The sequence below is a fragment of the Equus przewalskii genome, chromosome 10, assembly GCF_037783145.1.
Source record: "Equus przewalskii isolate Varuska chromosome 10, EquPr2, whole genome shotgun sequence".
Lineage (NCBI taxonomy): Eukaryota > Metazoa > Chordata > Mammalia > Perissodactyla > Equidae > Equus > Equus przewalskii.
In genome coordinates this window covers 21,595,183-21,615,060 of record NC_091840.1, presented here as the reverse complement: position 1 = coordinate 21,615,060, position 19,878 = coordinate 21,595,183, and the positions used below count along the sequence as shown (strand labels likewise).

The following is a 19,878-nucleotide window of genomic DNA, read 5'->3' as shown; positions in this document are numbered from 1 at the left end:
CATATTCCACCAATCTATTCGCGCATCACTCCACCAGTATCTCTCTGCCTCAGATATCGTAGCTTCATGATAGATTGCAATGTCTGATAGGAAAAATCTCTTCTACTTACCTTTTTCAACGTCCATTTGGCTTATCTTGGACCTTCTCTTTTCTATATGCTTTTTAGAAACAGGTTATCATATTCTGTTAGAAAAAGTCTAACTGGAATTTTGATCAGAATGGCACTGAATTTATTGATTCAACTAAGAAGAATTCACATATTTACAATGTTAGATCTTCCCAATAATAAACATGATGTTAATTCTTCATTTATATACAGATTCTCTGAGAACACTTTGAAATTTTCTTTATAAATATTGCACAATTTGCTTAGATTTATTTTGAAGCAGTTTATAATATTTGTACCTATTATGAATGAGATTGTCCTTTCTATTAAATTGGAAATTTTCAATTGACTATTGCAGGTTATAAGAATGTTTTCGGTTTTTTGTTTGTTGATATTCTGTACAGTGATGCTTCTAAACTCTCTTTTTAGCACAAGTTTGTAGATTTTCCTGGATTTCCTATGTTGACAATAGTATTGTCTACAAATATCAACACTTTTGGTTTTTTTCTATAGCATTTTTATTCTTATCAGATTGCATTGGCTAGGACTTTAAACACAACAATGAATGACGGAAGTGATATTAGTCATCCTAGTCTTATCTTGACTTTAATGAGAATACATCTAAAGTTTACTAACACTTATGTTTGCTGTGAAGTTTTGATAAATAGCATTTATCAGGATAAAATGGTTCACTTTTAGTCCTAATGTGCTTAGAGTGTTAAAAATAGTGAATGACTATTGTGATGGTTGATTTCATGTGTCAAACTAACAGGGCCATGGGGTGCCTAGACATGTGGTTGAAATTTATTCCAGATGTGTCTGTGATTGTTTCTGGATGAAATTAACATCTGACTCCTAGACTGAGCAGAGCAGACGGGCCTCTGTAATGTGGGTAGACCTCATCCAATCAACTGAAGATCTGAATAGATCAAAAAGGCTGAGTAGGAGGGAGCTCCTCCTGCCCAGCTGCTTTGACGTCAGTCTTTTCCTGCCTTCAGACTCCAGCTGAAACATAAGCTCTTCTTGGGTCTTAAGCCTGCTGGCTTTTGGACTGGCACTTACACCATTAACTCTCCTGGGTCTCCGGCTTGCTGATTGCAGATCTTGGGACTTCTCAGTCTCTATAATCGTGTGAGCCAATTCTTTATAATAACCCTTTTTCTCTCTCTCTCTATGTGTGTGTGTGTGTGTGTGTGTGTGTCTGTGTCTATATCTCCTGTTGGTTCTGCTTCTCTGGAGAACTCTAATACAGCTGAATTATTTTTTGCAGCTATTGTTGTGATCATATAGTTTTTCTCCTTTAATATACTAGCATCATAAAGTTCATTTGAGTATTTTCTAATTTTGAAGCATTTCTGAGTTTCTAGGACAAACTCTAGCTGGTTCTAATACGTTGTTCCTTGTATATATTGCTAAATTTCACTTACTAATATTTATTGGATTTTTGCATCTATGATCTCCAATACTATAGGCTGATAATTTTCCTTTATCACACTGTCCTTGTCTGGTTTTGATATTATGGTGAGACTAGCCTCATAAAAATGAGTTGGGAAGCTTTTCCTTTTTTTCTATTCTAGTTTGAATGGGAGAGAACCTCATTTAATGTTTAGTAAACTTACTTCTAAATCAATATAGGTGGTATTCTTAATATCAATATATATGGCGAGTAAATTTTGGATTATAGATTTAGTTTCTTTAATAGTTTTTGATTTATTTATGTTTTGTGTATCTTATGGAGCTTTGTTAATTTATATTTTTCTAGAAATAGTTAATTTAATCATAATTTTCAAACATATTAGTATATACTTACACATAATGTTCTAATTTTTTTGTAAACCTCTACTCTTTTGGTAGCTGATTATTCCCCTTTTTAAGCATAATATTATTTGTCAGTCATTTAATCACTCTTCTTTCTCTCTTTCATCAGTTTTGCCACACTTTTCTATTTTATTAGCTCTTTATTATGTTCACATAATTTATTTTATCAAACTTTTACCTTTATTGTATTTATATAATAAATTTTATTAAAATTTTAAAAATATGTTATTATTAATTTTAAATTTCTTATTATAACCTTTCTTCTACATTGGGCAGACTCACTGATGGAGGTGGGGTGGGGATGCAATAGAAGGGGGACTCTCAAAGTGAGATCCCAAAGCCTGACTTCAAGCATGAACTCATATAACACTAACCTGCGCCAGTGTCACAGATAAAATAGAATATAAACTTTCACTCTTCCAATCTGAACAAAAAAGTTTTGGATACGTAAAACCCACAATATCATGGTCTACAACTTCCCCCATGATTTCAGGACTTACAAGATCATTACAATACTCCTGGCTTTTGTTTGTCAAATTTAAAGGATGTTTCCTCTTACTATATTCCATCTTGATTCAAATCAGCTAAGCAGACTCCAAATGAGTTGTGTAAGAAGGGAATTATACTATTACAAGACAGTGTCATAACTCTATGATTATCTTGGCAACATTTCTCTAAAGACGTTTGAAGAAGCATGAAGCAGACTAGTGATGTCTTGAACAGATAATCTTAAACCTGATCAGCTGAGTAACTTAGGACAATTTCATAGCCTGGTAATTGACTAATCTCATAGTTAGTAAAAAGGATCAAGAACAGAGGTTCCTACCACAGGGCCACATCGTAATCACTGATAGTGTATTTTCAAGTTCATATTTTCAAATGCAAATGCTGGCACCACTCTTGGAAAGTCTAATTCTGATGTGCACCCCAGCTGAGCATCACTCAAGACTACAAATTAATTCCAATTAAAAAATCCTCAAGGAGCCAGCCTGGTGGCGCAGTGATTAAGTTCCCACATTCCGAGATTCAGCAGCCCGGGGTTCGCCGGTTCGGATGCTGGGTGCGTACGTGGCACTGCTTGGCAAGCCATGCTGTGGTAGGCGTCCCACATATAAAGTAGAGGAAGATAGGCAGGGATGTCAGCTCAGGGCCAGTCTTCCTCAGCAAAAAGAGGAGGATTGGCAGCAGATGTTAGCTCAGGGCTAATCTTCCTCAAAACATAAATAAATAGGGGCTGGCCCTGTGGCCTGCAGCAGCCCAGGTTTTTACCAGTTCGATCCTGGGCACAGACATGACACTGCTCACCAAGCCACGTTGAGGCAATGTCCCACATGCCACAACTAGAAGGATCTGCACTAAGATATACAACTATGTACCGGGGGGATTTGGGGAGATAAAGCAGGAAAATAAATAAAGAAAGAAAAGAAAAGAAAAGAAAATGAAAAAGTAAATAAATAAAAATAAAAAATCCTCAAAAGGAGAAACCGATTTCTGGAATTCCAGCCTCCCAACGTCAATATACGTGAGGATGTTAAGTGAGGAGATGATTGAATTATGAGGAAGACCCTGAGAGACTCCCCTCAGGAACTCTCCACACTATCCAGATGAGGAGTAATTCCTCAAAAATGCAATGAAATATAACTCATCAAATTGTAATGGTTCTGTGTATATTGCCTTTTTCATGTCAATCCTTCCACAATAAAGTGGTTGAAGAAAAATAGAATGAAATATGCATTTCTTCTCAGCAGAATTCGACAGGAAATATAACTCACTTTGTGATTATAAATTCTGAAACATTGTTTGTTAGATGAAATGAATTGAACATGTTAAATTCTTTACAGAAGCTTTTCCTTCTTTCATTGACATGCACTCAGAAATCTAGGTTTACCCTGTTCTCCAAAATAGGGCCAATGCTATTGAGGAGAGTAATGTGTCAAGGATGTAATGTGTTTCTTTTTTTTGAGAAAGATTAGCCCTGAGCTAACTACTGCCAATCCTCCTCTTTTTGCTGAGGAAGACTGGCCCTGAGCTGACATCCGTGCCTATCTTCCTCTACTTTACATGTGGGACGCCTACCACAGCATGGTGTGCCAAGTGGTGCCATGTCCGCACTTGGAATCCAAACCTGTGAACCCCGGGCCGCAAAAGCAGAATGTGCGAACTTAACTGCTGCACCACTGGGCCAGCCCTGTAACGTGTTTTAATTAAGAGCTAAAGACGTGCATTAAATCTGTCCCAGTTTAGGATATTAAGACACATAAATGCATGTTGACATACACATACACACACACACACCACTTTTGTTCTAATATGTTAAATTATCTATATTTGATACAACATTCATTTTCAAAGTGGTTTCAACATAGGTTGTTTTTCTTGTGTCTTCATGTAAAATTGCCTACTTATGAAGTTAAAAGATCAAAATAGGGAATGATGCCAATGAATCCTTATGTGCAGAAAAGTTTATTAGAAAGCAGAGAAGCAACAAAACGTAAGAAATTCACTCCAGGAGAAAATACAGGCTGGACCTGGACCCCCAGGTCTGATGGTATCAAATCAGTACCACAGAAGGGCTACAAATAGTGTCCACCTTGTTGGAAGGATAATCTAGAACCCCAGTGTGATAAGGAAGAATGAGAAATTTAGAGGACTGGGATAATTTCTTAACTGGTGGATTGCAAATTAATTCATATTTGGTGCCCACAGTGAAAGGGAAATATAGCAAGGGAGAGAGTTTCAAATGAACCAGAATGTGCTTGGAGAGTCAGTGGGTCGGTGGTGGGCTCGTTGGAAACATGAGGCCCAACTCATTAAATATCAACCAAACTCCATGTATCCTAATGGTCAGCACAAAAGAAGGGTCTACATCTGTGAGGACAGAGGTAAACAGAAAAGGTGGTCACCGAGCAGGGGCCTCAGCAGCAAGAGGAGGGGCAGCACACAGGGCGGGGGCAGGTGGAGATGACACAGGTGGGGCGGTAGCAAGTGGTGTGGCAGGAGACCCGGCCACAGACTGGGCGCAGACAGCAGGAGGGGCGGCAGCAGCTGGAGTCGCAGCAGCTAGAACTGGAGCAAGAGGGCTGGCAGCAGCTGGAGATGCAGCACTGGGGCTGGCAGCAGTTGGACACACTGCAGCTGGGGCGGCAGCAGCTGGAGATGTAGCACTGGGGCCTGCAGCAGCTGGACACATCACAGCTGGGGCGGCAGCAGCTGGACACACTGCAGCTGGGGCGGCAGCAGGTAGAGCCACAGCTACTGGATCCACTGCAAGAAGGGCGGCAGCAGCTGGAGATGCAGCACTGGGGCCTGCAGCAGCTGGACACATCACAGCTGGGGCGGCAGCAGCTGGACACACTGCAGCTGGGGCGGCAGCAGCTGGAGATGCAGCACTGGGGCCTGCAGCAGCTGGACACACTGCAGCCTGGGCGGCAGCAGCTGGAGATGCAGCACTGGGGCCTGCAGCAACTGGACACGCTGCAGCTGGGGCGGCAGCAAGTGGGCTGGCAGCATACAGATTGGCTGCAGCTGGGGCGAGAGCAGCTGGAGATGCAGCACTGGGGCCTGCAGCAGCTAGACGCATCACAGCTGGGGCGGCAGCAGGTCTCCTGGCAGAGGCCTTGGCCACAGCTGTGCTCAGAGCAGACGGAGCCACAACAGGAGCTGACCATGGTGTCGAGGTTGGAGGTTGTGGGTTGGTTTCCGGGAGAGTGAGGTTCTTGTCTGGGAGTCTCCTTGGCGCACATCCCCCTTTATACCCCGCTGAAGGGCTGCTATCTCCACGTCATTATTTCCTCGTTATTGTTTACCTGACTGGAAAAATTAATCATTTAATTACATAATTGTGTGTTTCTAGTCAAATACTCCCAAATGGAGGCAATAACACATTTTTTTTCCTGGTGTGCTCTCGTGTTTCCAACTGAAAGATTTGTCACCTCTCTTCCTTAGCGGGTGTCACCTTTGTTCCTGGTGGTTGCAGTGTCTCTTACAAAGCACTCATCACATGACTCTGACATTTATTTTTTAATATGACATTTCTTCCTATCTGTACACTACTGCCTGAAAACCATGGAGAACGGTGCTTACAATGCTAACGTATCTTTTGTCGTCAATGATGAGGGGCACCTGCTGGTCAGGTGAGATTCTGGAAGGAATTAGAAAGAAAGACCCATTTGAGGGGAAGGTGCTCCATCTATAATGGGGATGACTGTGGCATCTTGGATGGTCAGGGAGATGTCGGGCCCCAAGGGAGCCTCACACTCTGTGCCAGGTCTTATTCCGCTGTCTCAAGCTGAAGCACTTAGCGGTGACTCAATGCTTTCAAATAGTAAAAATACATTATTGCTATGCATCTTCCAGAATAGGCATTAAAAGTGGGAAGCTTTGATTTATCTTTTGATTATCAGACTTGCACAGTGGATGTTTCATTACAGAAGCATTCATTACATATAAACAATTTTTGGAGCGATTAATCCTTCACTACCACGCATCTAAGCCATGCGTCGGCTGCGACGGGGCCATAACAGATGCACTCTCATGTCTTCCCTGTAGGTACTTGCATAAGACACGTGCATAGGAAACAGAGTTTGGCAATGATTAAAATAATGACAATTACTTTAATTAAATAACTAAAATCAAAACATGTACTCTGTGGATAAATTCCACACACCCTCAATGAAGGTGATGACATACTAACATCTATCATTTCTGAAGTGTTCACTGTGAACCAGGCATTATGCTGAAAATAATTGTTTTTAATCTTTAAGCCAACCCTATCCGGTAGTGTGTATCCTTATTACTATTTTAGTGGAAAAGGCAAAAGAAGCATAGAGAAGTTAAAGGAAAGAAAAACTTCTACAAGATTAAACTGAAAGTAAGCATTCCTTAATCTTAGAGTAGTTGAGGAAAGGATAAAGAAGAAAGCTTGCAAGCCTTTGCTGAAGCTGTTTCATCTTTCTGGAATGTTTCTTTTTCTTGTTGGCACTTCAAACTCCTATTCATCTGTCAAGACCCAGCTGAAATGCTTCTTCCTCAATGATATTCTTCCTGACAAACTACTCGATTCAAATATAATTCTTCCCAGCCTTGTGCTCCTAATTTAGCACACCCACAGTTATTTACTTCTGTCCTCCCCTCAGTTCCAATGCAGACACCTTAAAGGTATGAGCTACGACAATTATTTTTGTTACCATGTTGCTCAGCACAAGGGTGAGACGGAGGACACTAGTGATAACTGTTTGTTGAGCGTATGAAGTCTTTGTGATGACATGGGGGCATATCATGGTCGTTTAAAAATATATATCTTTTAACTGATGCAGAAAAGAGGGAGAAACATTCCAAACAAAGAGATCATAGTCTCATTTGAGGAAAATCACACTTACTGATGTGGTAAGTAACATGTCACCTGATTAATAACCTATGTGGAAGTTGTGGGAGTAGATTCGATCCAAAGGATGAGACGTGTTGTTTACAGATAACCATGGATACTGTGCTTAACGCACATGCGTCTGTTCACAGAGAGAATGGATAGGAAGGGGATAAACACCAAATGGTAACACTGGCTCTCCTTCACCTCCTGACTTCCCAGTTTTGCTCTCGTTGCTGGAAATAACCACTGTTCCCAGTTTGATGTCAACCAACCAAAAATATCTGCTGAACATCTATTGTCTTAGTTTGAATTCTGCCCAAAGACCCTGAGACAAAGATGTGAGCACGGACCGTTTACTTGGGAGGTGACCCCGGGAAATACAAGGGAGAAAGTGGGGAAAATAGTGGAGAAGAAGAAAAACCCAGAAAACCTGTGTTCGTGATGAGGTTGCCACTGTGGGCAACTGGGGAACAAAGCTGGGGCCATGTCTGAGGCTGGAGGTGGTCAGTGGCCATGACCGTATGCCTGGAAAATCCCAGAGAGTCAGCTGAGGCTTAGTGCTAACGGCGAGGTCAGACACAAGGCAGACTTAGAAAGACAATAAATTATGCACTAGCAATATTCATCTATAAATTGTAATGGAAAACACGTACTCACAATTCTCAACAATAAACATAAAGAAATGTGTAAATAAATCTGCCAAGCAGTACGGTTGGCCTGTAGGGAAGAAAAAGTGTTAACATTTCCTGAAGGACATAAAATCTTATTTGAATAAACATCAGAACAAGAAATGTTTGGCCAAAGCTGGATTTGTGAATAAGTACATGCATGTGATATAAACACATTTAATAAGGACGTCCCTCCATTTGTAACAATGAGTCTTGAATGGGACTGGCAAAGCCTAATGAAGGGGAAGTCATTTTTGATCACAAGCTTTGTGTTCTTTTAACTTGTAAAAAGTGTGTGTTTGTGTTTAAGTGATATAATAGTCCTTAGAAAAGAATCATTGTGATTTAATAAAATTCACAATTTTTTCTGTCGATTCAGTTGCATACGTATTCTGCTGTGAGGTTTATAGTCCTATTTATCATGCACTAAAAGATTAAACAGACATGTCATTCAATCATTCTCCCTCTCAAATTATCTATAGTGAATGCCAGATTGGTTCTGGGGACCATTTGGGTCCCCGGGAAGCAGACGCTGATGGAGGTTAGCAGGCAGGAAGTTTGTTGAGGGATGCTCTTGGGATTAACACCTGTGGAAGGGACGAGAAGGAAGCAGGAATGGACATGGAGAAAGGAAGCTGGGATGCAGTCTCAGTGGAGATCTCTGCAGACTGCTGAGCATGACCCGGGAAAGAGGTCTCTTGGGCAAAAACTCAGCAGGACCTCTGGCCTTTCAGCAGGCCTGCTTCATTCATTTACATGCCCCGCTCTGCCCTGAAGGCAGCCCCTCTGGAAGCTCTGACTGTCAGAATAAAGCAGAACCACCAGGTAGTGGAGAAAGGACTCACTGCATGTGCCTTCTGAGCAGAAAAGACACAGACTTTGCTAAACTATCTATTGGCTGCTTTCATGGGTGAAAAAAACTGAAAGCTGATAATTTTTAAAAATCGTGAATTGTGATCAGTCTTTCCAAAACTTTTCCTATTACTGTTATTCATGGATGCTCCATGACATTCGTTTTACTCTGTTTTTCTCTACAGACAATAAGATGACCAGATGAGTTGTCTGAGACTAAAATGACTTTCTAGGGGAAACTAGGCAGTGACCAAGGCCATTGGCCCTCTGCTGGAGGTTGACTGATTTGTGCTGTCTGTCTGACAGGTGTTGGAAAGTAAAATTACCCAGGACCCAAATATAAAATATTTAAAAAGACAGTTACAATCACATTCAATTTTCAGTGCCAATAGAAAGAGATTTATTTTGGTACATGGAAATAGCAAGATATAAGAAAGTCTTTGCAAAGGAGTAGACAGAAAGACTTCAGTGGAGTTCGATGTCACAGGGGTTAAACTCTGTGGCCCCACAAGTGATGGAGAGAATCTTCAAATTCCTTGAGTACGAAGAACGGATGTCCTGAAGGCAAAGGGAGGAATGTTGGGGGAATTTAATTCATCAGGAGATTGTAATGAATTCATTTGGAAGGGAAGGAGTTTGGACAGAAGTTAGAATGTGGACACAGAACTAACAGGACTGGGGTTTGCTTATGGGTCTCAAGAGAACAATTCTCTTGAGCACTGCACATTTTTGAAAAGGTGGGTCTGCATCTGTGGGGAGGGAGGCAGTGAGGAAGGGCTGCGTTCAAAGCAGAGGTTCAGCAGCAAGAGGAGGGGCAGCACACAGGGCGGGGGCAGGTGGAGATGACACAGGTGGGGCGGTAGCAAGTGGTGTGGCAGGAGACCCGGCCACAGACTGTGCGCAGACAGCAGGAGGGGCGGCAGCAGCTGGAGTCGCAGCAGCTAGAACTGGAGCAAGAAGGCTGGCAGCAGCTGGAGATGCAGCACTGGGGCCTGCAGCAGCTAGACACACTACAGGTGGGGCGGCAGCAAGTGGGCTGGCAGCACACAGATTGGCTGCAGCTGGGGCGAGAGCAGCTGGAGATGCAGCACTGGGGCCTGCTGCAGCTAGAGACACTGCAGCTGGGGCGGCAGCAGCTGGAGATGCAGCACTGGGGCCTGCAGCAGCTAGACACACTGCAGCTGGGGCGGCAGCAGCTGGAGATGCAGCACTGGGGCCTGCAGCAGCTAGACACACTGCAGCTGGGGCGGCAGCAGCTGGAGATGCAGCACTGTGGCCTGCAGCAGCTGGACACGCTGCAGCTGGGGCGAGAGCAGCTGGAGATGCAGCACTGGGGCCTGCAGCAGCTGGACACACTGCAGCTGGGGCGAGAGCAGCTGGAGATGCAGCACTGGGGCCTGCAGCAGCTAGATACATCACAGCTGGGGCGGCAGCAGGTCTCCTGGCAGAGGCCTTGGCCACAGCTGTTCTCAGAGCAGATGGAGCCACAACAGGAGCTGACCATGGTGTCAGAAGGTGGAGGTTCTGAGTGGGTTTCCAGGAGAGTGAGATTCTCGAATGTGATCTGCTCTTGCCCTCTGTCACTTTTATACCCTGCTGAGGGCTACTTTGACCATGTGCAGGACTCTTCTGATTGTTGTTTGTCCTAATAGAAAACCAGTTAGTTTTAGTAAATTAAATAATTGTGTTTATCTGGTAAATATGCCTATAAATAGAGAAGGCACCATTTCCTTTTCCTGTTGTATTATGAGCTATCCGATTTGTTTATAGCAAAGTGAATCAGCTCCCAGATTTCTTCCCTTGTCTGATGTGTCTTTAAAGTAGACCCTTCATATAACATTGTTTCATTGGATTTCACAAGGGTTAATTCTTCATTTGTGCATTTCACTCCAGGATAATATGTTGAGAATGGCTTTATGATGACTAAGTCTCCTCTTCTGTCAAAGAGGTTAAGAGCAAGTCATAGGAAATGCTGGTAGGAAAATAGGATGAAAGACCCATCTTGGAGGGAGGGCAGTCACTTGGGTGCAATGAGGAACACTGTGATTCCTTTGGTTTTCCTAGATGGTTAGTGAGGTATAAAGGATCCCAACAAAGTTCCTATGTGTTTTGTCTTATTGAATCTATTCAATTTGAAACAATTACAATGCAATGATTCACTACTTTTAAATAGTAAAGATGCATTGGTATGATGAGTCCTTTTAAGATTATTATTGACGTGTTCTTCAGAGATGGGGTATCATAAGGGGGTATTTTTAATCTTATTTTGGTAGGTCAACATACCCAATGGAATATGTATAGTTGAATATTTTCTTATATTCTGGGCTATTGTCTCTCAACAAGATATGTTTGAGATATTTTGCTTGATATAAATGAGATACAAGGGTTAAGCCTTAATCTCTGTCCCATATGCACTTGAATAAGACAAACAAAACACATACATAGGAGTTTGGCGACTATTTAGAGTATTGTGCGATTAGTAAACAAAATAATTATGTATTTAAATTCAAACACTTCTTATGAAATATGAGATAATGCTGATAGTTACTATTTTCGAGTGTTTACTGTGTGTCAGGAGTTTTCTGAGTCCTCTATAATTGGCATCTTGTTTACACTTCATAGGACTCTGTAAGGTAGACACAATTTTTCTGAATTCTTTAGACGTGAGGTAATTGAGGCTCAGATAGATTGAAGTCACACTGAAGTCAGTAGAGAAGGTGGTTCCCTCCTAGAATGTTCAAAGAAGGGATGAAGAATAATAAGCCCATGTCATTTCTCACAGTGTTTCATTTGTGTGAATATATTTTCTCCCTTGTCAACTCCGCAAACTCTTGCTCATACTCAAATGTCCAGTCCAGATACCAATTCATCTCTAGTATCTTTCTTGACATCTACCACACTCAAAACGAACCCTTCCCTCCCTCTTGTTCCAAGACATGCCTGTGATCTAGGGTATCACACTTTATCATAATTGGTTTATATCTCTATTGCCCATCCTTCTGTTTATCCCATGAGGTCAGAGACTGTCTTATTCACAGTTATAAATATGGTGCCTAGAAATTGCCCTAAATGAATGTTAGTTGAGTGAACGTGGGATTTATTGAAAACATGGGGCATTTACTCACCCTTTAACACACTGTAGATAATCTAGATGGATGGAGAAGACAGGAGAGAGCATTCAGACAATGGAGAATGGATGGGAGTATATTTTTGGCTTTTGATGGAGTAAATGACTTGTCTGGATGATATGTTTAGGAGAGTAGAGAAAAACATACTCCACTGATAGAAAGAGAAGAATGTAAGGTTGTTCAGAGAAAGCAGATATCGTATCATCACACAGTTGAGAGAAAAGTGTGAGCACATATCTAGGCTTTTAAAATATTATTTGGCTGGGGGTATGTGGAGTGACAGGAAGCGGGAAGAAAGTTTACGTGGTGGTTGCAGTCTAAGGGTGAGAGATGAACGCCTGTCTAGGTGGTGACAATGTGTGCGAAAAGGAAGATATTGATGCAATAGACATTTCAAGGAGAGTCAACCAGGACCACTTACACAATAGGCAACTGAGGTATCAGGAGACTTCAGCATTGAAGATGACTCATAATTTAGTATTTTTTCAATTGTATACACACACATTTTGCAATTAAATTCTGACAGTGAGAACACAATCATTTCTAATTTAAAAATGCATAGAAAAAAACACCATAAACAGTGTAAAAAGACAAATGACTAAATGAATAAAAATGCTTGAAATATATACCAACGTTATAGGGTTAATCGCCTTAATACATAAAGCACTTCTAAAATTAGACTAGAAAAATGGCCAAAAGTATGACAGAAAAATAAAATGCAAATCTTTCTTCACCGTATGAAAATATCCAATCTCACGCATAAGAATTGAACTGAAATTATTTATTTATTTATTTATTTTTAAAGATTTTTTTTTTTTTTATTTTATTATTTTTTTTTTTTTATTAATGTTATGATAGATTACAACCTTGTGAGATTTCAGTTGTACATTTTTGTTAGTCATGTTGTGGGTACACCACTTCCCCCTCCGTACCCTCCCCCCACCCCCCCTTTTCCCTGGTAACCACCGATCAGATCTCCTTATCAATATGCTAATTTCCACCTATGAGTGGAGTCATATAGAGTTCGTCTTTCTCTGACTGACTTATTTCGCTTAACATAATGCCCTCGAGGTCCATCCACATTGTTGTGAATGGGCCAATTTCGTCTTTTTTTATGGCTGAGTAGTATTCCATTGTGTATATATACCACATCTTCTTTATCCAATCATCAGTTTCTGGGCATGTAGGCTGGTTCCACGTCTTGGCTATTGTAAATAATGCTGCGATGAACATAGGGGTGCAACGGACTCTTGAGATATCTGATATCAGGTTCTTAGGATAGATACCCAGTAATGGGATGGCTGGGTCATAGGGTATTTCTATTTTTAACTTTTTGAGAAATCTCCATACTGTTTTCCATAGTGGCTGTACCAGTTTGCATTCCCACCAACAGTGTATGAGGGTTCCTCTTTCTCCACAACCTCTCCAACATTTGTCGTTCTTGGTTTTGGATGTTTTTGCCAATCTAACGGGGGTAAGGTGATATCTTAGTGTAGTTTTGATTTGCATTTCCCTGATGATTAGCGATGATGAACATCTTTTCATGTGTCTATTGGCCATATTCATATCTTCTTTTGAGAAATGTCTGTTCATGTCCTCTGCCCATTTTTTGATCGGGTTGTTTGTTTTTTTGTTGTTAAGCAGTGTGAGTTCTTTGTATATTATGGAGATTAACCCTTTGTCGGATAAGTGGCTTGTAAATATTTTTTCCCAATTAGTGAGCTGTTTTTTTGTTTCAATCCTGTTTTCCCTTGCCTTGAAGAAGCTCTTTAGTCTGATGAAGTCCCATTTGTTTATTCTTTCTATTGTTTCCCTCAACTGAGGAGTTACAGTGTCCGAAAAGATTCTTTTGAAACTGATGTCAAAGAGTGTACTGCCTATATTCTCTTCCAAAAGACTTATTGTCTCAGGCCTAATCTTTAGGTCTTTGATCCATTTTGAGTTTATTTTGGTGTGTGGTGAAAAAGAATGGTCAATTTTCAATCTTTTGCATGTGGCTGTCCAGTTTTCCCAGCACCATTTGTTGAAGAGACTTTCTTTTCTCCATTGTAGGCCCTCTGCTCCTTTGTCAAAGATTAGCTGTCCATAGATGTGTGGTTTTATCTCTGGGCTTTCAATTCTGTTCCATTGATCTGTGGACCTGTTTTTGTACCAGTACCATGCTGTTTTGATCACTGTAGCTTTGTAGTATGTTTTGAAATCGGGGATTGTGATTCCGCCAGCTTTGTTTTTCTTGCTCAGGATTGCTTTAGCAATTCGCGGTCTTTTGTTGCCCCATATGAATTTTAGGATTGTTTGTTCAATTTCTGTGAAGAATGTTCTTGGGATTCTGATTGGGATAGCATTGAACCTGTATATTGCTTTAGGTAGTATGGACATTTTAACTATGTTTATTCTTCCAATCCATGTGCAAGGAATGTTTTTCCATCTCTTTATGTCATCGCCTATTTCTTTCAAGAAAGTCTTGTAGTTTTCATTGTATAGATCCTTCACTTCCTTGGTTAAGTTTATCCCAAGGTATTTTATTCTTTTCGTTGCGATTGTGAATGGGATAGAGTTCTTGAGTTCTTTTTCTGTTAGTTTATTGTTAGTGTATAGAAATGCTACTGATTTATGCACGTTAATTTTATACCCTGCTACTTTGCTGTAGTTGTTGATTATTTCTAATAGTTTTTCTGTGGATTCTTTGGGGTTTTCTATGTATAAGATCATGTCGTCTGCAAACAACGAGAGTTTTACTTCTTCGTTACCTATTTGGATTCCTTTTATTTCTTTTTCCTGCCGAATTGCTCTGGCCAGCACCTCCAGAACTATGTTGAATAGGAGTGGTGAAAGTGGGCACCCTTGTCTTGTTCCTGTCCTCAGAGGGATGGCTTTCAGCTTTTGTCCATTGAGTATGATGTTGGCTGTGGGTCTATCATATATGGCCTTTATTATGTTGAGGTACTTTCCTTCTATACCCATTTTACTGAGGGTTTTTATCATAAATGGGTGTTGGATCTTGTCGAATGCTTTCTCTGCATCTATTGAGATGATCATGTGGTTTTTGGTTTTCATTTTGTTGATGTAGTGTATCACGTTGATTGACTTGCGGATGTTGAACCATCCCTGTGTCCCTGGTATAAATCCCACTTGATCATGGTGTATAATCTTTTTGATGTATTGCTGTAATCGGTTAGCCAAAATTTTGTTGAGGATTTTTGCATCTATGTTCATCAGTGATATCGGCCTGTAGTTCTCCTTCTTTGTGTTGTCCTTGTCAGGTTTGGGGATCAGAGTGATGTTGGCTTCATAGAATGTGTTAGGGAGTTCTCCATCTTTCTCAATTTTCTGGAACAGTTTGAGGAGAATAGGTATTAAGTCTTCTTTGAATGTTTGGTAGAATTCTCCAGAGAAGCCGTCTGGTCCTGGACTCTTATTTTTGGGGAGGTTTTTGATTACCGTTTCTATTTCCTTACTTGTGATTGGTCTATTCAGATTCTCCATTTCTTCCTGATTCAGTTTGGGGAGATTGTAGGAGTCTAGGAATTTGTCCATTTCTTCCAGGTTGTTCAATTTGTTGGCATATAGTTTTTCATAGTATTCTCTTATGATCTCTTGTATTTCATTGGTATCTGTTGTGATTTCTCCTCTGTCATTCCTGATTTTATTAATTTGCGATTTCTCTCTTCTTTTCTTGGTGAGTCTGGCTAGGGGTTTGTCAATTTTGTTAATTCTTTCGAAGAACCAACTCTTTGTTTCATTGATCCTTTCTATTGTCTTTTTTGTTTCAATATCGTTTATTTCTGCTCTTATTTTTATTATTTCCCTCCTTCTACTGACTCTGGGCCTTGTTTGTTCTTCTTTTTCTAGTTCTGTTAGGTGTCGTTTGAGGTTGCTTACGTGAGCTTTTTCTTGTTTAGTGAGGTGAGCCTGTATTGCGATGAATTTCCCTCTTAGGACTGCTTTTGCTGCATCCCAAATGATTTGGTATGTCGTGTTCTCATTTTCATTTGTCTCCAGATAATATTTGATTTCTTCTTTAATTTCTTCAATGATCCATTGTTTGTTGAGAAGCGTGTTGTTTAGTCTCCACATTTTTGCACCTTTCTCTGCTTTTTTCTTGTAGTTGATTTCTAGTTTAATAGCGTTATGATCAGAAAAGATGCTTGATATTATTTCAACTCTCTTGTATTTATTGATGTTTGCTTTGGTTCCCAAAATATGGTCAATCCTTGAGAATGTTCCATGTGCACTTGAGAAGAATGTGTAACCTGCTGTTTTTGGATGAAGTGTTCTATATATATCTATTAAGTCCATCTGGTCTAATTTTTCATTTAATTCTATTATTTCCTTGTTGATTTTCTGTCTGGATGTTCTGTCCATTGGTGTTAATGGTGTGTTGAGGTCCCCTACTATTATTGTATTGTTGTTGATGTCTTCTTTTAGTTCTATTAAGAGTTGCTTTACGAATTTTGGTGCTCCTGTGTTGGGTGCGTATATATTTATAAGTGTTATGTCTTCTTGGTGGAGAGTCCCTTTTATCATTATATACTGTCCCTCTTTGTCTTTCTTTATCTGTTTTGCTTTGAAATCTACCTTGTCTGATATTAGTATAGCGACACCTGCTTTCTTTTGTTCATTATTAGCTTGCAGTATTGTTCTCCATCCCTTCACTCTGAGTCTGTGTTTGTCTTTGGGGCTGAGGTGTGTTTCCTGGAGGCAGCATATTGTTGGATCTTGTTCTTTGATCCATCCTGCCACTCTGTGTCTTTTGATTGGGGAGTTCAATCCGTTTACATTTAGAGTGATTATTGAGACGTGGGGGCCTACCACTACCATTTTGTGTCTTGTTTTCCGGTTTTCTTCAGTTTCCTTTGTTTCTCGTCCCATGGTTTAATCTGTTCTGATGTAGAGCTGCTACTCTCTGTTGTTGTCCTTCTACTTATCTCCTCTGCTCTTGGTTTTGTAGCCCCTTTCCTTTTTTGGATTTTTCAGGAATGAGGGTTTTCCTGAGGATTTCCTGAAGAGGAGGTTTTGTGGCAATGAACTCCCTTAATTTTTGTTTATCTGGGAAAGTTTTTATTTCTCCATCGTATTTGAAGGATATTTTCGCTGGGTAGAGAATTCTCGGCTGTAGGTTTTTGTCCTTCAGATTTTTGAATATATCATTCCACTCTCTTCTAGCCTGTAAAGTTTCTGCTGAGAAATCTGCTGATAGCCTGATGGGGGTTCCTTTGTAGGTTAGTTTCTTTTGCCTGGCTGTCCTTAATATTTTCTCCTTGTCGTTGACTTTTGCTAGCTTCACTACTATATGCCGTGGAGTTGGTCTTCTTGCATTGATAAAGTTTGGAGATCTATTGGCTTCTGTCACCTGAAGATCCATCTCCCTCACCAGATTTGGGAAGTTCTCAGCCATTATTTCTTTGAATAGGTTTTCTGCCCCTTTCTCCTTCTCTTCTCCCTCTGGTATACCTATAATCCTTACGTTGCATCTCCTAATTGTGTCTGATAATTCTCGGAGAGTTTCTTCATTTCTTTTAAGTCTTGCTTCTCTCTCCTCCTCTGCCTGCAACAATTCTATATTGCCATCTTCCAAATTGCTAATTCTTTCCTCCATATTATCGGCCCTACTGTTCAGAGCATCTAGATTTTTCTTAATCTCCTCTATTGTGTTCTTCATTTCCAATATTTCTGTTTGGTTCTTCTTTATCGTATCAAACTCTTTTGTGACATAGCTCCTGAACTCGTTGAGTTGTCGGTCAGAATTCTCTCTTAACTCAGTGAGTATTTTAATGATGGCTGTTTTGAAGTCATCATCATTTAGGTTATATATCTCATTTTCTTTGGGATTGTTTTCTGTGTATTTGTTACTTTCTTTCTGTTCTGGAGATTTAATGTATTTTTTCATATTGCTTGATGATGTTGATTTGTGCCTCCGCATGGAGATAGAGTTTAGTTGCTCCTTTCACTTGTTTCAGCTGCTGCGGTGGGGGGAGCAGCTGTTTATACTTCACCAACCAGGAACCCTGTCCGTAGTTGCTAACTGGGCCTGGGCCCCTCTTCGTAGCCACAGTGGCCCTTTGGATTCCCTCCTCTGCCGTGGGGGCCGTCACGGGGGGCTTCAGGCTGCAGGGGCCTACTGTTGTTGCCCACCTAGATGCGCTCTCTCCTTGGGGTCTGCAACGGTGTTATGGGCTTTTCCAGCGGCCAGGGGTGGGATCACTTATATTTGTCGCTCCGTTGCTGTCGGCACCCACCAAATCTCACTTGTCCTCTATGGGTCGCAGGAGAGCTATTGGCATCTTCTACAGTCTGTGGTTAGTACACCTAGCTATGCTGCTTTTGCCCTGGGGTCTTCCAGCCTTGTGGCTGGCGGCTGGGTGCCTTCTACTGGTGCTGTGCAGAGGCTTTCCCTAAGGCTTCTGTGAGCCTGTAGGGTTTCCCCCTAGGCTACTAAGCTGGGTCTCTGGAACTCTCTCCAGCCCCAGTCCTCTCCGAGATCTCCGGCAATCCCTAGCCTCACCAGGTGGGCAACGGCAGCTGGGGGTCGCCCCGTCCTCTGGGCTTCTCTCCGGGCCTCTGCCGGGAGCTCTGAATGCTCAGCGTGGCCCCTCTGCTACCGGCAGACAGAGAGTTTTGACTGCTGCCTGGCGGAGCTCCGGCGCTTCCCCACCGGGTCGCCGGATGCGCCTTTGAAAGTTCCCCCGCCCCGGTCCTCTCCGAGATCTCCGGCAATCCCTAGTCCCCCGGGGCGGGCAATGGCAGCTGGGGGTCGCCCCGCCCTCTGGGCTTCTCTCCGGGCCTCTGCCGGGAGCCCTGAGTGCTCAGCGTGGCCCCTCTGCTACTGGCAGACAGAGAGTTTTGTCTGCTGCCTGGCGGAGCTCCGGCGCTTCCCCACCGGGTCGCCGGATGCGCCTTTGAAAGTTCCCCCGCCCCGGTCCTCTCCGAGATCTCCGGCAATCCCTAGTCCCCCGGGGCGGGCAATGGCAGCTGGGGGTCGCCCCGCCCTCTGGGCTTCTCTCCGGGCCTCTGCCGGGAGCCCTGAGTGCTCAGCGTGGCCCCTCTGCTACTGGCAGACAGAGAGTTTTGTCTGCTGCCTGGCGGAGCTCCGGCGCTTCCCCACCGGGTCGCCGGATGCGCCTTTGAAAGTTCCCCCGCCCCGGTCCTCTCCGAGATCTCCGGCAATCCCTAGTCCCCCGGGGCGGGCAACGGCAGCTGGGGGTCGCCCCGCCCTCTGGGCTTCTCTCCGGGCCTCTGCCGGGAGCCCTGAGTGCTCAGCGTGGCCCCTCTGCTACTGGCAGACAGAGAGTTTTGTCTGCTGCCTGGCGGAGCTCCGGCGCTTCCCCTCCGGGTCGCCGGATGCGCCTTTGAAAGTTCCCCCGCCCCGGTCCTCTCCGAGATCTCCGGCAATCCCTAGTCCCCCGGGGCGGGCAATGGCAGCTGGGGGTCGCCCCGCCCTCTGGGCTTCTCTCCGGGCCTCTGCCGGGAGCCCTGAGTGCTCAGCGTGGCCCCTCTGCTACTGGCAGACAGAGAGTTTTGTCTGCCGCCTGGCGGAGCTCCGGCACTTCCCCACCGGGTCGCCGGATGCGCCTTTGAAAGTTCCCCCGCCCCGGTCCTCTCCGAGATCTCCGGCAATCCCTAGTCCCCCGGGGCGGGCGTCTCTCTGGGACCCTCCGGGCGCCCCGAGCACCAGGCTGGGTCTCCCCGCCAATGGCGGGGAGAGACTCTCCCCGCGGGCTCAGGTGTGCAACTCCAAAGTTTCCCTCTGCGTTTAGGAGTAATTGCAGGGGGTTTAAGTAGGGTTCTGGTCACCTGTTTCCACCGTCGCTCCTCTGTTGTGTTCTCGCTCCTGCCCTAGATGTGTGTGGATCCTCTGGGGGCGTCCGTTGGAAGAAAGCCGCTTGCGGGTACTAGGCTGCCCGTCGGGGTCGGAGAGTTTTCACCTATTTCCACATCCT

General features: G+C 42.9%; 2 protein-coding genes across 2 annotated transcripts; both read right to left on the bottom strand.

Moving 5' to 3' along the window:
• Window positions 1-4,369: 4,369 nt before the first annotated feature.
• LOC103564084 (keratin-associated protein 4-11-like) lies at window positions 4,370-5,661 on the bottom strand. The gene has a single exon (XM_070561998.1). It carries the CDS (start codon window positions 5,591-5,593, stop codon window positions 4,841-4,843), a length of 753 nt encoding a protein of 250 aa, XP_070418099.1. The 5' UTR covers window positions 5,594-5,661; the 3' UTR covers window positions 4,370-4,840.
• Window positions 5,662-9,186: 3,525 nt separating this feature from the next.
• On the bottom strand, window positions 9,187-11,703 carry LOC139074044 (keratin-associated protein 4-11-like). Its single transcript, XM_070561999.1, has one exon. The coding sequence runs from the start codon at window positions 10,312-10,314 to the stop codon at window positions 9,607-9,609; it is 708 nt and encodes a 235-aa protein (XP_070418100.1). The 5' UTR covers window positions 10,315-11,703; the 3' UTR covers window positions 9,187-9,606.
• Window positions 11,704-19,878: the final 8,175 nt, after the last annotated feature.